Source organism: Vicia villosa, linkage group LG2, assembly GCF_029867415.1.
Source record: "Vicia villosa cultivar HV-30 ecotype Madison, WI linkage group LG2, Vvil1.0, whole genome shotgun sequence".
NCBI classification, from domain to species: Eukaryota; Viridiplantae; Streptophyta; class Magnoliopsida; order Fabales; family Fabaceae; genus Vicia; species Vicia villosa.
In genome coordinates, this window is record NC_081181.1 from 150759551 (window position 1) to 150775163 (window position 15613).

Below are 15613 nucleotides of genomic sequence, written 5' to 3' on the forward strand. Positions count from 1 at the left end.
ACTTTGTCCAAAATCCCCCTGTATTTCTGAGTTAATATAAGATGTTAATCATAAAAAAACAAAATATGGTTAGAATAAGAGGTTATGTTCATGGGAAAATTCACGTGAAACAAACTTGGTGAATCGATGTTAAATTTTTTCTCTTGCTCTCAATGAGTCAATTTCCATACAAATTATGTACGGCAGTTGATCTGAAACTTTTGTCTGTGCGTGTTCTTAGGATCAGAAAGAATGCCTCCCCTCCGTTTCCAAAACTTTTTTTTTCATTTATATCAGTCAATTTAGGTTTTTTCTCCTACACCTAATGGGCCTATCATTTGATTTATTATTTTAACCCAAACAAATTACTAATCCATTGATTAATTGTATATTATAATTATAATAACAATAATAGTTGAAAATAATTATAATAATCTTAATAATAATATTATTACAACTACTACTAAATAATAATAGTTAGTTATAATAACAAAATGATTAAGCCAATTATTAATAAATAATAAAACATGTGAATAATTTGTGAGAATGGACTGAAAAAACCTCAAATTTGGGCCGAACTACCTTCTAGCCTTAACCACATTTTAACTCAGGATATCTTTATAAGAGGGCAGGTTTGACAATAGGAATGTCAAACCCCATGGCTCTTAATTTTGACCCTTGATGACTTAACAGACGTAGATTTGATCGGGCAAATTTCGGGGTATGACATTGACCAGCAGAAGCGAGAGCCACAAACTCTGATTCCATGGTCGAAAGAGTAATGCATGTTTGTTTCTCGCTCCTCCAAGAAATTGCTCCTCCAGCTAGTGTAAATATCCAACCAGTTGTAGATTTATGATCTCCAACATTTGATATCCAACTCGCATCGGTATATCCTTCTAATATGGCAGGAAACCTACCATAATTAGGGGTGGAAATAGGCTAGGCTAGGCTAGGCTTTAGAAGGCCTGAGCCTGGCCTACGATAAACTTAAAAGGCCTAAGCCTGGCCTACGGCCTATCATAGGCTCAATTTTTTGGCCTGGCCTGGCCTTTTTAAAAGCCTGGCCTGGCCTGAAAGCCTATTTAAAAAGCCTGTATCTCATTAAAGTTTTCAATTAATCTATATAACTTAAGAAATCTTGTAGGTCATATATAAGTAAACCTATTTAACATTTGTTATATATATATATATATATATATATATATATATATATATATATATATATATATATATATATAAAAGAACCATTTTATTTAACATATTTCTAATATATATAAAAATATAGGCCGGCCTATAAGGCTTCATAGGCTTTTTTAATAGCCTAAGCCTGGCCTATTTAATAAAATAGGCTTTTAAAAAAGCCTAAGCCTGGTCTCTTTATTAAATAGACCTAGCCTGGCCTAGGCCTATGTAGGCTAGGCCGTAGGCCCCTGTAGGCCGGCCTGGCCTATTCCCACCCCTAACCATAATGAAGGCCAAGATCTTTGGTTTTCAGAAAATAGCCAAAAATCCTCGTGATTGCCTTCCAATGTTCATTACTCGGGTTGCTAGTAAATCTACTCATTTTACTGACTGCAAATGATATGTTAGGTCTGTTACATTGCATTAAGTACATAAGACATCCGATTGCACTTGCATATTCTAGTTGAGCCACTGCTCTTCCATCATTCTTTTCAAGTTTGACTACATGATCAAATGGAGTAGTCACTTCCTTGAATTTCAGGTGTTCAAACTTATCAACCATTTTCTCAATATAATGTGTTTGATTAAGTTCATAACCCCCACTATTTCGCTTGACTTTTATTCCTAAAATTGTGTCAACAAGTCCAAGATCTTTCATCTTGAAAGTGGAAGTTAGAAATTTCTTTGTTTCTAAAATTCCATTCATTTTGTTGCTAATTATTAGCATGTCATCAACATAGAGACACAAGAATATTATAGTGCTGTTATGCACTTTTGTATATAAGCACTTGTCACAAGAATTAGGAATAAATCCATTTGACAATATTGTAGAATCAAATTTTTGATGTCATTGTTTTGGTGCTTGTTTTAAGCCATATAAATATTTGACAAGTTTGCACACTTTTAGTTTATTTCCAGGAAGCACGTAGCCTTCTGGTTGTTCCATATAGATTTCCTCATCAAGATCTCCGTTTAGGATCGCTGTTTTAACATCCATTTTATGAACTATAAGATCATTTAAAGAGGCTAAAGCAAACAACAACCGAATTGTGGTTGTCCTTGCTACTGGTGCATAAGTGTCAAAATAAACTATACCTTCCTTTTGTCTGAATCCCTTTGCCACTAATCTTGCTTTATAAGTGTTTAAGGTACCATCACTATGATATTTCCTTTTAAACACCCACTTGCATCTAATGGGCCTTGATCCCTCTGGTAAGTCAACAAGTTCCCAAGTGTGGTTGGACATAATTGAATCCATTTCATCTTTGATAGCGTCCTTCCAAAAAGAGGAGTCCCTGGAAGTTATTGCTTCCTTATAAGTTTTAGGATCATCCCCTACTTGAAGAATGATCGGAATACTTTGAACGAATTTCGTACTATTTCCTTCGACCAGATAAAACAAAATGGATTGAGAATCAATTTCGTCTGGTCCTAGATTCTTTTTTTTCCGAACTCTTTTTCTCATCCTAGGTTCGGATTGTGATTCAATGATTCGAGAAGTGCCTTCAGGTTGTATTTCTACAATCCGAGAAGAATCTTCTTCACAAGATTCTTTATTTGTGGCCGACTCTGATTCTTTATCCTTAGTGATAAGATTTTCAAAGAATTCTACATCCCGGGATTCAACAATGACATTAGACTCTAAATTTAAGAGTCTATATGCTTTACTATTTTGTGCATATCCAACAAAAGCACATCTTATCCCTCGAGGACCCAACTTGGTTCTCTTAGGATCCATATTTTTGTAGTAAGCCACACACCCCCACACTTTGAAATAACCGATATTTGGTGCCATGCTTTTCCATACCTCATATGGAGAAATACCAGTTTTCTTTAAAGGAATTCTATTAATTATGTGACAAGCGGATAGTAAAGCTTCGCCCCACAAATTGAAAGGTAATTCTGAGTGCATTAACATGGCATTCATCATCTCTTGATATGTTCAATTCTTTCTTTCGGCTATGCCATTTTGTTGCGGTGTTCTAGGCGCCAAAAATTCATGTATTATGCCATGTTCTTCACAAAATGCATCAAATTCAGTATAAAAGTATTCACCGCCCCTGTCACTCCTAAGGACTTTTATATTTTTACTTAATTGATTTTCTACTTCTGCTTTATAAATCTTAAAGGCATTAAAAGCTTCATCTTTATGCTTTAAGAGGTATACATATGTGTATCTAGAAGCATCATCAATGAATGTGATGAAATATCTATTTCCCCCACAGGTCAACATGCCATCAAATTTGCACAAATTTGAATGTATAAGATCAAGTAGATTTGTCTTTCTTTCAACACTTTTGAAAGGTTTTTTAATCATCTTTGATTTAACGCATAATTTACATTTGTTGAAATCATTAATGTTACATGATATCATTCCTGATTTAATTAGTCTCTTCATTGAACTAATACTAGTATGTGCTAATCTATTATGCCATAAAGACACGGAATCAAGCATGTAAGCAGAATTAGAAATTTCATTAATCATATTGTCAGTAATACATAGTTTGATCATTCCCTCAGTGGAATAACAAATACACCATTACGGGTCAATATAAGTTTGCCCGATTCATAAACAGATTTAATATCAGGTTTTCCCAATAAATCCCCACTAACAAGATTCCTATTCATGTCGGGGACATAAAGCACATTGACAAGAGTAATTTTCTTTCCGGAAGTAAAGTTGAGTTCGACCGATCCAGTTCCAACGACTTTAGATCGTACTTCATTTCCCATTTGTACTTCTTGTCCATCATTTGTCTCAGAATAGGTTTTGAATGCAGCCCTGTCATAGGAGGCATGCACTGTAGCACATGTATCATACCACCAACCTTGTACCTTGCCCTTGATTGCCATAATTTCGCTCACAGTAGCAATTATGTTATCATTTACATGAACAACATTGATCTCATTTTTTGATTTGTTGTGCTTGCAATCTCGAGCATAGTGTCCAGGTTTTCCATAAACAAAGCATCCGTTCTTTGGACCCTTTTGACCCCCAGGATTCTTGAACTTGTTGTGTTCCTTTTTTGGTCCTAGATGACGTTTGTTGCCATCATGCTTCTTTCTTTCCTTGTTGGTCACAACATTGGCTTTGGAAAGACCCGCAGATTCTGATTTTACCCTTGCCTTCGATTCCTCCTCGATTTGAAGATGTTTCTGTATTTTCTCCAAGGAAAAGTCCTCAGAACTGTGCAACAATTTCTTTCTATAGCCTTTCCACGAAAGTGGCAACTTTGCAATGATTGCACCAACTTGAAAAGTCTCAGGGATGTCTATTTTCAACGCTTTGATTTTGTTCACCAGGACTTGCAATTGGTGCACTTGGGGAAGAATGGGTTTGGCGTCTATAAATTTAAAATCAAAGTATTTAGAAATTAAAAACTTTTTTCGTACCTTCTTCTTCGGCCTTGAACTTAAACTCGAGGGCTTTCCATATCTCAACTGCGGAGGGATTATCCATATAGAGGTCGTAGAGACGATCAAATAATGTATTTAGGATATGTCCACGACACAACAATTCATCCTTCTTACGTTTCTTGCGTTCCTTCTTGACTTCGTCAGAATCATCATCTGTTGGTTCTGGAATTGACGTTAAGTCAGGATCTAAGACATAGTGAACCTTCAGGGCAGTTAGAAGGAATGTCATCTTGCCTTGCCATCTGGTGTAGTTAGTTCCATCAAAACGATCCAATTTGACAAGATCCTTGTTCATAACTTTGACGCTTGAAATTGCAGCGTCGGAAGCCATTGAAGAACAAATACTTTTAAGATTGTTAGAAATATCGAAAAGATCGAATGGATCCAGGCTGAATCGTGAACGGAATCACTTTCCTTAAAAGTATTTCAAGCACACTCTCGATTGTCTTAGAGTTGGAACGACCTGAATACCCAGGATAATTCAGCCTGTTTGGAAAATATATTAGAGGATAATAGTTTTGTGTGTTGATTCTGAAATAAGAAGCATGTATTTATAGGCCATGCAAGTGTTTGTTTCATAAGTTGCAACTCTTCATGAAACAACACCATTTAAATGTAAATTTGCAATGGTTTATAAAATACAATGCACCACTTCATGAAGTGTTATGTATTTCGAATTCAAATTCAAAATTCAAACTTTAGGCAATAGCCCAATCGCCGCCGGCGCCGCCTCATTAACGCCGCGAATAGCCCGATCGCTCCGATGCGACGTGCCGTCTACAAGCCGCCACTAGCGCCTCTATGCCCACGCCCTCGGACCCGGTCCCGGAGCCGGTGGCGACACCGGCGAGGGTGTTTTTGGTAGAGACAAGTGGCATAAGGCTTGGAACCACCACATATGTCTATGTGGCACTTATCCTCTTTGACTCCTTTGGAAAGTACATTGATCCAAGGACTTTATAAATGCTTTTAAAATTTACTCCACTTTCTATGTGGGACTATTTATAAAGCATTTATTGTCAATTAACTCTATTCCACATTTGTCATTTTGGAACACAATTATATGAAATTAAACTCATAATTTCCAACAGAAAGTATGTGTAATTAAATGAAGTGTGACTGAGAAATATGATGAGGCAAAACAAATGTGATCATTTTTTGTCTTTCATGCTCAAAATCTTGATCTTTTATTGACTTTTTGAAATGAATGGTGTATAATTAAATAAAAAATGGAATGAATCAAAATGAATGATGAAATGAGAATTTGGCTTGGATTTTTATTCCCATTGAATTTATTTTTGGTTTTTTATGCATAAGATGCAAAAATAAAAAAGATGCAAACTAACTTGAATATTTTAGTCATATTTGATAAACTATATATATGACTATAGTATATATAATATAACTCCTCCTTACATCATATTTGATGCCTCTTTTCATAGACAACTCATTTTTCTCTCTCTTTCTAAATAGGAATAGTGACATGATAATTAAGGGTTATGCTAATTTGGAACATGTCAATCTTAACAAACTCACCCGTTAGTTTCTGACCGAGTCTCCTTAAAGTTTCACCTCTCGTGGCTCCAAAAAACAAGGATCTTTATTTGTTATTTCTCTCCATCATTTTCATTGCATCTGTTAGCTCCCATTTTTCCATTCTCTATTACTCTCCTCCCCTTTCTTTCATTCACATTTCGTAGGGAGCTTCTTCCTCATTGCTGGCAAAATGGTACTTTTTCTAATCCCATTCTTTTTCTTTTCACATTAATTACAAGTTATTACTTATTGTGAATTCTATTCATGACAATGTTATTCTTACGTACCCTATTGAACAATCTAACTTTGCATGCTATTATTATTATCATCACCAATTCTTAATATATATATATACAACTTTGGATAATCACATTTCATGAATTAGGTACATAATAAAGATGAAACTTGAGATTTTTATCAAATTAGGAGCTGATATAAGCTTTGAAAACCAACAAGTAACAACCATGACAATACATGTCTCCCCTATAATGAATTTATGATTACCAAAACATCATCCCATTTGATTTTTTCATCTCTCTAATTGTGAATTTATTTATATAGCTTTGGGGCCATACGCATCTACTATGATTTATTTTTAGCTAATCATATTATTGGTACGATGTATCCATTTTTATCTTATAACATCGACATTTTTTAACAAAGACATGTCTGATGTTCGACATATGTCAGTATCCGACATCAATACATATTTTACATTTAATTTATTCATTATTTTAAATTGGTGTTGATATGTCAGTGACGATTTCATGTATGGTGTCCATGTTTCATTTGAATTGGGCCCTTCTACTTAACCAACATTTTTTCACGTGCTCTTCTGTGATTTGGATAAAGTCTTCTGTTATATGTATGCTTTTGAATCTGCCACTACATCTATGAATATTCTTTCTAAAGGCTGGGAATGTGAGTTAGTTATTATGAAAAGGAGGTTCATGACATGAGGAAAAACTATGGTGCAGGCAAACGCAGCGTCCGGAATGGCAGTGCACGATGATTGCAAACTGAAGTTCCAAGAGCTTAAAGCGAAGAGGAGTTACCGATTCATTGTGTTCAAAATTGAGCAACAACAAGTCGTGATAGACAAAATAGGGGAACCGACGGAAACCTATGACGATTTTCAGGCCAGTTTGCCAGCTGATGAGTGTCGTTATGCCGTCTATGATTTTGATTTCACAACTGCAGAGAATTGCCAGAAAAGCAAGATCTACTTCATAGCATGGTATTACTATGCTAAAATAGTGTTTTCTCATTCATCAGAATTCGAATTTTGGTCCTTTAACACATATGAACAAGCTGTTTAATGATATGCAGGTCACCAGAAATTTCAAGGGTGAGGATGAAGATGGTGTATGCAAGTTCCAAGGATAGATTCAAGAGAGAGTTGGATGGCATTCAAGTTGAACTGCAAGCAACTGATCCAAGTGAGATGAGCTTGGACATTGTGAAAGGGCGAGCCCTCTGAGTGCTCCCTTTTCAACTTAATCTCACCTCTCTCCTTCACTGTTTGTTTCAAGGTTTAGGGGGCCATCCTGTTATTGTTTTTTTAGCTTGGATTCAACAAACAACTAATCCAAAAATCTCATGTATTATTACTATAATGCATAATTATTCCTTAAACTCTGCCAAGTTGCTAATGAAACCACTTGGATTTTTTTTCTTTTTTTTAGTTTCATTTGGAAGAGGACTTCATGTCTCTTCTTTAAAAGTATATATATCATACTGCTCAATCTAGTGCATAAAAGGAAAAAACTTCTTCTATTTAACAATTTCTGCAAGTTCTACAAAATAGGCTACTGCTATACAATGAGACCTTGCTGTACTTAAGCCTAACACATACTCTTTTTGAGCAATCATTTACAATAGAAATAAAATTGAAGAGGAAAATTATTACTTGTGTGTATCTATGCTTTAACTGTTAGTGTTGAGTGCGGCTATATTATTGTTATTATGATAAAAGTGCAAGTTCAGCCCAAGCCAAAGATGATGACGACTTGAGATCTATGTTAACTGATGTGTCGATTCTGCTCTCCAGCATGCTATATAATTCTCGCATAGATGGACGGGCAGCTGTATTAGGATTGATACATAGAGTTATCACCTCGCATATCACTTTGAGGTCATCGTGTCTAAAATTTTTCAATTCTGGATTCACCAATTGTGACATTACTTCGGGCTTTTCAAGATAGTCTTTCGCCTGCAGCACATGTATAAATTTAACAAATATGGTGACATAATAAAAAGTATTAAAACCATTAAAATATAGTTTTAATTTTAAAATATAACCTTGAGGAAGTTTCTTACCCAATCCACCAAGTAACCTTTCTCCTTACAGTGTGGAAGCCGGCCACTGATTATCTCTAGTAGAAGTACTCCAAAAGCGTGTACATTTCCTTTGGTATCAAGATGGCGTGCCTCAAGAGAGTTTGGAAGAACACAAACAGCACCTTGGCTGCTAATAGTACCGGAATTCTTTTCTGATCTTTCAAGAATTGTCTTCCAACTTTCAAAATCAACCAACTGCAATTTAGGTTCATGAGAATGAGAATCTTAAGCAAACTTTTCAGTTTCCAACAGAACAATCGCATGGTATATATTATAAACGTAGGTGTTTGTTTCTATATTTCCGCTCACTCTTGACTGACATAAGAAATCAAGCAAAAAATCGCACTTGCCGAGTTTTATGATTTGAAGTGAACTAACTAGCAGGCGTACCTTTGGGGAAAATTCTTCTGTAAGGTATACAGCACTAGAATTCAGCTCTGAGATAGTAAACGGAGGTTCAACTTCTGTGTGCAAATACTTGAGCCCACGTGCAATGCCTATGACAATTTTCATACGCCGTGTCCAGGAGAACTGGCACCCTTCTTCATCTACACGGTCAAAATTGCATGTTGAAGGAATTGAAAGGTTTGATTAAACATATACACATACACACTAAGAAAGTTGCTTACAACAATGTAAATGCTCGTGAAGTGTCCCATTTGAAGCATAATCAAAAACCAACATCCTTGAAAATGGATTGCTCTCTCTACAATATCCCAGTAGTTTTCCAGTATTCTCATGGTCTAACTTTGCCAATTCCGCCACCTGAATGGCAATGATAACAACATAAATAAATATATAGTAAAAGAATACGACAGCTATTTTTTCTGCAAATTCTTAAGTGCTGTAAGCATTGAAATATTCCCATTTACCTCTCTCTGGAAGTAGAGTTCCAGATACCCTGTCCAACTCTCCTCCTTGATGCAGAGGGAAATTACAGCAATCTCAGGTCCACCTTTCATGGTTCCCTTGTAGACCACACTGTCTGGTGAGGACCCAATTATGTTACTGAAGTCTTCACACGCCTCTTCAAGCTCTTGTCTGCTATACCTTCTCACGTCCTTTAACATATCCGGGTCTGCAATCCAATTATTAAGTTCAATACAGATCTCGAACTGTTCACATAAATAGAGAGTAGAAAACAAAGAAACTGAACCTATATATACTGCATTGTGATCTTTCAGGCTGCCTGATTTTTTCCAAGGAATAATGATAGAAGATTTGTTGTTGCATCTTTGAACAGTAGCGAGAGCCGCAACCAGAAAGAGAGAACCGACCATAGTTCCTGCTACTATTTCTAAAGCCAAAAGCCAAGTAGGTTCCGAAGCTCCGTGATGCTTGCGTGCATGATCAGCTATTGGGTGGTATTGGTTGCCCGCTACTGGCTGACTCTTGGCAGGTGAAGCACCACCACATTGTGTGGAAGGCCGCTGCTTTGGATCATTGCTCTGGAGGCAGTTCCCTTGAAAGCTTATCCTATATTGACAAAGTATGTAAATATGTTTTCTAAGTAAGGTTGAGGAGAAAAATGCTAACATCTCATCATGGGAATCAGAAATAGCACCTTGGAAGATACTCCAGGCATTTTGGTATGCTACCGACTAAAAAGTTATACGAAAAGTCTGCTAATTTTAACTGAGGTGAACGGCACAAGCCAGTTGCATTATCTTTTGAAACATACCTGTAGAAATTATAAAAACTATGAGAGATAGATTAACAGAATCCAAACTTTGATTGGTGTAATAACTTGACATTGTATACTCAATACTGAACTTGACTATATGATTTTTAGACACATCAGTTTTAAGACACCTTAATCAAATCCTATTGTACATTGAAAAGCTACAAAATACACCGAAAACATGACATTCAAGGAAACAGTAACAAACTTCCTCTAAATTATCACTATAACATAATTCAATTACAAAATATACACTCACATTCCGTGCATAGTTGAAGCAAAACTATAAGTTCCACTAGCAGGAATAGGTCCTTGAAGCCTGTTCCTATCAAGCCAAAGTTCTTGAAGGTATCTCAAATTTCCAAGCTCAGGAGGTAATCTACCAGTCAACCCGTTGGACTGTAGGTTTCTATAAGAATACATAAATTGAGTAAGTAGGAAAGTAAATAATTTCCAATAAGAACTAGCATATTGAATTTCTTTTACATGTTCACAAGTAGAGTTAAATTTCCAATCTCTGTAGGAATTGGTCCAGACAAGTGATTCATTCCCAAATCCAACACCTGGAGAGATTTCAACATGCACAATTCTTTCGGTATAGTTCCAATCAGACTGTTCCCGTGCAAAACTCTACAAACACAAGAGCCACAAATCAATCTCAACCATAATATCTCCGAATTAACAAACATAGTAAACACAAAAATGAACATACAGTTCTTGCAAATAGGTAATTTGCCCCAACTCCCTCGCAAGAAAACCCTTCAACGATGAACCCGATATATTTCTGCAAAAAAAAAAAAAACAAATTGTAGTATCAGAACTACACTAGTTTTAAAATACATATCATCAATTTTTCTACCAGACATTTCATCAAACAGTATAACAGCATTACACTTAACACAAAAAAAGCACCATAAAGAAGAATCAATTATCTTACAACTTGGTGACATGATCTCCAGAAACAGTGCAAGTGACACCAAACCAGTTACAAAGATCTGACTCTAGCATATTCCAGTTTGATAAAGCTAGATTTGGGTCTTCATAGATAGCTTCTTTAAAGCTTGTAAGTGCCCAAACTAACAACAACAACAACAACAACAACAAAATCCATTAAATGCTTCAATTTTAATCAATGAATACCATAACTTAATTTGGTAGAAACACAAAAAGAATTACAAAATTAAAAATGTCCATAAATAGCAAAAATCAAATTATAATACACCAATGAAGAAATAAAGTGAATTATTGAGATCTGAATAAGAAATACCTTCATTATCAGGTAGAGTTTCAGAATTCACAAGAGAGAGAGTTGAAATCAAAGAGAGAAACAAAAATGAAATGAAAAAATTCATCTTTTTGAATTCCCAGTGATGATTTCACTTCAATTCTAGTTCTATGTAACTAACTAACTAAAGAAAAATCCAAAATTGAAACAACAGTTTCCAAGAAATTCATAAAAGGTAGAATTAATTCAAATCAAAGATTCTAAAATTTTCATAGAAAGTGAGAAAGAAGAGTTAAAATGCAAGATTTGGAAGTGGAAAGAACCAAACAAGTTGTGAAGAAAAAAAGACAAATTTTTGGAATTTTGAAAACTTGGATTCAAAGAGAGTTCAGTTTTGCCAACAAATAAATGTCAAGAATTGATTTTGATTAAGCCATTAGCACATAGATTATATTGTAAATATTTTTATTAAAAAAAAAGCTTTTTATTTAAATTTTAATTGAAAAAGAGCTTTTTTTTTTTTCTTTCTTATAGTTATTTCTTAATTTTATAGGTATTATTAAATTAATTAGAGGGATTAGAGAATGAATTTGGTGAAACAGGAATAGACACCCAACGTTTTTTTTTACAGAAAAATGAGTCAACAAATAATCTATGGTTCAAGCTCCAATGGATTACTATAATTAATACATAGTACAAAATTGTGTGAGCAAGTTTTAATTACTTCCTTAGTTTCATGCTAGTAATATTTATTGTATTTAATAATTTCAGATATTTTTTAGTTGTATAATTTAGTTATATAATTTAATTTAGTTGTATAATTTAGTTATATAATTTAATTTAATTTGAATACATTGCAAAGTATTTTTACACTGAACGCGCATAACAATTAATTCATAATTTAACATATATTTTAAAAAATGAAATAAATATAATAAAATAATTAGAATTTTAATTCAATTATTTATGTTTAGTATTTATTTATGTTTAGTATTTATATATTTTTTTGAATTTAATTGAAATACACTAACGGTGTAAAAATATTTAATTTAGAAGGCTTTTTAAGCTATCCATATTTATTTCATATCCAAAAATAATATTTTAATATTTTATATATTTTTCTATTTTATTTTTTGTTCTAGATTAAAAGTTCATTGGCGTTTTTTTTTATATTTTATTTATGTTTTAGATTAAACTCCATTATGATTTTTTTTTATGTATTTAAAGATATTTGGCGTGATCATCAAAATTATCTTTTATTATAATAAAATTTAACATTTTCTTCTTTATGGTGAATTCCAGTTTTATTTGACAAGTTTATCGTTTGCAAACTTGTATTTTGTTCTAGGTTAAGCGTTTGCTAATCTCTAGGTTTTTCAACTACGCCAATTGGCATCAAAGTAGGTTTTTCCCCGTTCTTTTCTTAGCTTGACAAACAAGGCGGTTCAATCGGTGACCAGAGCATATCTTGAGAGAATTACTCCGGCTTTTACCGCGACTATAATTGTTTTGACTGAACAAATGACGAATTTAACAAATCAGGTGAACAACGCCAATAACAACGAAAAATTAGCAAAGAGACAAGAGAGAATAAATGATTAGGGCTCCACAAGGTGGAAACAACCATGTTGAAGATTTGAGTTATGAAGAAAAAGAACTCTACGAGGAAGAGGTTGATCGTGGAAATTGACTGAACTACCATGACTATCGAGTGAAGGTTGATATTCCATTGTTCTATGGAATGGTGGGAGTAGGGGAGTTTCAGAATTGGCGGGTCGACATCGATAGGTTATTCGACATTATGGGCGTCCTTGGGAACAAGCAAGTTAAGATTGTGACAATCAAGCGGAAGAGTGGTGCTATTGTTTGGAGACAAAATTCTCTTGAAATTTCTCTCCCTCTAGTTATTCGCCCCAGAATAACTTTGAATCAGTAGGCGACAAGGAAAAGAGTGCAGCAATCAGTGATTCCAACCTTGAGAATAATGGGACTAGCAGCTCTAGAGGTGTCCAACAGGATAAAGCACCAATCTAGAGGAAGAATAACCCATATGCTAAACCCATTGAAGACATGAGTTATCGTTGTAACGAAAGAGGTCAGAGATCAAATGTTTGTTCAACAAGGAGAGTGTTATTGTTGTGGAAGAAATGGAAGAGGAAGAGGAAAAAGTAGGACATGTAGTTGAGAACGATGAATATGCAGGAGTTGAGTTTGCAGAGAAAGAATATGATGAGAGGGTAAATTTTGTGTTGCATAAAATTTGACTAGCAATTAAAGATGAAAGGCAACGTAAAAATATGTTTAAAACACATTGTTTTATCAAGAACAAGGTGTGTAATCTGATTGTGGATAATGGAATCATGGAGAATTTAGTGTCACGGAAATTGGTAGATTATTTGAAGTTTTCCATAAAACCCCATGAGAAGCAATACACCCTCTGATAGATATACAATGGGCTCTCAAGTTCCTATCTCCATTGAAAAGAAATACATAGAGGAGGTTGTGATGTTCTTGATAAAGATGTTGTCATATTTTACTTGGTAGGCCTTGGCAGTTTGATAATGATATCACTTATCGAGGACGAGATAATGTGATGATGTTTACATGGAGCACACATAAAATTGCTATGGTTCCTGTTTTGCACTTTAATAAGAATCCAGAAGAAAAGAAGTCTAGTTTCTTGGTGATGACACTGAGTGAAAAGGAGCTTGATGAGGCTTCTAAAGAAACTGATTTTTATCAAGTGGTGAGTAAAGGGTCGATGAGTGATGTAAAATAGGAAACAACAATTTCATAAGAAGTGCTTGGGATCCTAGAGGGTTTTAAGGAATTGAACGCATATGAGCTATTAAACGATTTGCCTCCTATGTGAGATAAATGCTAGAAAGTTAAAGCTTTCAATATGGGAGACATATGATGGTGTTTCTGAGTAAGGAAAGGTTTCCAGTTGGTACTTATAACAAGCTGCAGCCACGTAAGTATGACCCATTTAATGTGACATGGAAGATAAATAATGATGCTTATGTGGTAAATTTTCTGAATTTCATGAATATATCTAATACTTTCAATGTTGCTGACATTCATGAATATCAAGCAGATGAGGCTCTAATCAATAAGAGAACTCGGGACCGAGTTCTTCAGAGGTGGAGGAGACTGGTGTATATAAAGGTTTTTTAAGCCATCCGAATTCATTTCAGACCCAAAAACAATATTTTCCGTAATTTTCTATTTTATTTTTTGTTTTGGATTAAGAGTCCATCTTTTTTTTTTCTATTTTATTTATGTGTTGGATTAAAACTCATTAGAATTTTTTGTTTTATGTATTTAAATACCTTTAGCGTGACCATCAGAATTATCTTTCATTATAATAAAATTCAAAATTTTCTCCTTTATGAGGAATTCTAGTTTTACGTGACAAATTTGTTGTTTGCAAACATGTGTTTGTTTTAGATTTAACGCTTGTTAATCTCTAGAATTTTTGACTGTGTTAATTTTTATACTATCAGTTAATCACAATTGTTGATTAGTTTGAAATGTTTGACTTTTATTTTAACTTCTTTTAAAATAATACAATTGAATAGTTATGATCAATGTAAATATTTTTACACTGACTCGTAATTAAACAATATTGTAAATATAATAAATATTAATAATTTGAAAAGATATTTATAATATTAAATAAATAGTTAAATCTATATAAAAAATTAAAAGCGGTAGTTATTTTAATTTTTTAAGTAACTATATAAAAAATATTGTAAAATAGAGGGAATAGTTTTTTCTATATAGGAAAGACCACGCTTAAATATGTTTTTGATTCCTATAAAATACCAAAATTTGTTTTTGGCCCCTATAAAAATAAATGATATGTTTTAGTCCTTATAAAATTATTATGCACGTAGTTTTAGTCTTTACTATTAAATCAATGTGTATTTTTGAATAATTATTTTGCAGTCATGTTAATAAGGTTTTAAAAAGTTTCTTGAAAAAAAGAACTCAAAAAATTTGATTTATAAGTCGAAAGTTTCATTACTTTTATTATTATTATCTTTTGAAATTTAAAAAATTTATATTTAATTCTTGTCATTTTAGAAAATTTTAAAGTTTTGTAAATAAATATTTTACAATATTCTAAATATCTATGAAAAAATTAGTCAAAAATTTAAAAATTAAAGGATAATTAAAAAAAATTAAATTTAAAAATAAAATTTGAGATATTTATAAGGATAAAAAACATATTTAACCCTTTCAAA

At 33.6% G+C, this 15613-nt stretch overlaps 2 protein-coding genes across 3 annotated transcripts; one reads left to right on the forward strand and one right to left on the reverse strand.

Annotated features, from left to right (window-relative positions):
- The first annotated feature begins 6153 nt into the window (after window positions 1-6153).
- On the forward strand, window positions 6154-7791 carry LOC131652463 (actin-depolymerizing factor 7-like). Of its 2 annotated transcripts, XM_058922318.1 has the most exons (3): window positions 6154-6310; window positions 7095-7354; window positions 7447-7791. In XM_058922318.1, exons 1-3 carry the CDS (start codon window positions 6308-6310, stop codon window positions 7595-7597), a joined length of 414 nt encoding a protein of 137 aa, XP_058778301.1. In that variant the 5' UTR covers window positions 6154-6307; the 3' UTR covers window positions 7598-7791. The 2 variants fall into 2 exon arrangements, with proteins under 2 accessions (XP_058778301.1, XP_058778300.1); XM_058922317.1 differs by lacking the exon at window positions 6154-6310 and having other exon boundaries at window positions 7086-7354.
- Window positions 7792-7864: 73 nt separating this feature from the next.
- On the reverse strand, window positions 7865-11759 carry LOC131652462 (probable LRR receptor-like serine/threonine-protein kinase At1g63430). The gene is made up of 12 exons (XM_058922316.1): window positions 11406-11759; window positions 11076-11214; window positions 10851-10922; window positions 10625-10768; window positions 10398-10547; window positions 10022-10138; window positions 9614-9933; window positions 9330-9535; window positions 9087-9222; window positions 8848-9005; window positions 8437-8652; window positions 7865-8329 (listed from the first exon to the last, which is right to left on the reverse strand). The coding sequence occupies exons 1-12, from the start codon at window positions 11488-11490 to the stop codon at window positions 8081-8083; spliced, it is 1992 nt and encodes a 663-aa protein (XP_058778299.1). The 5' UTR covers window positions 11491-11759; the 3' UTR covers window positions 7865-8080.
- Between the last annotated feature and the right edge of the window lie 3854 nt (window positions 11760-15613).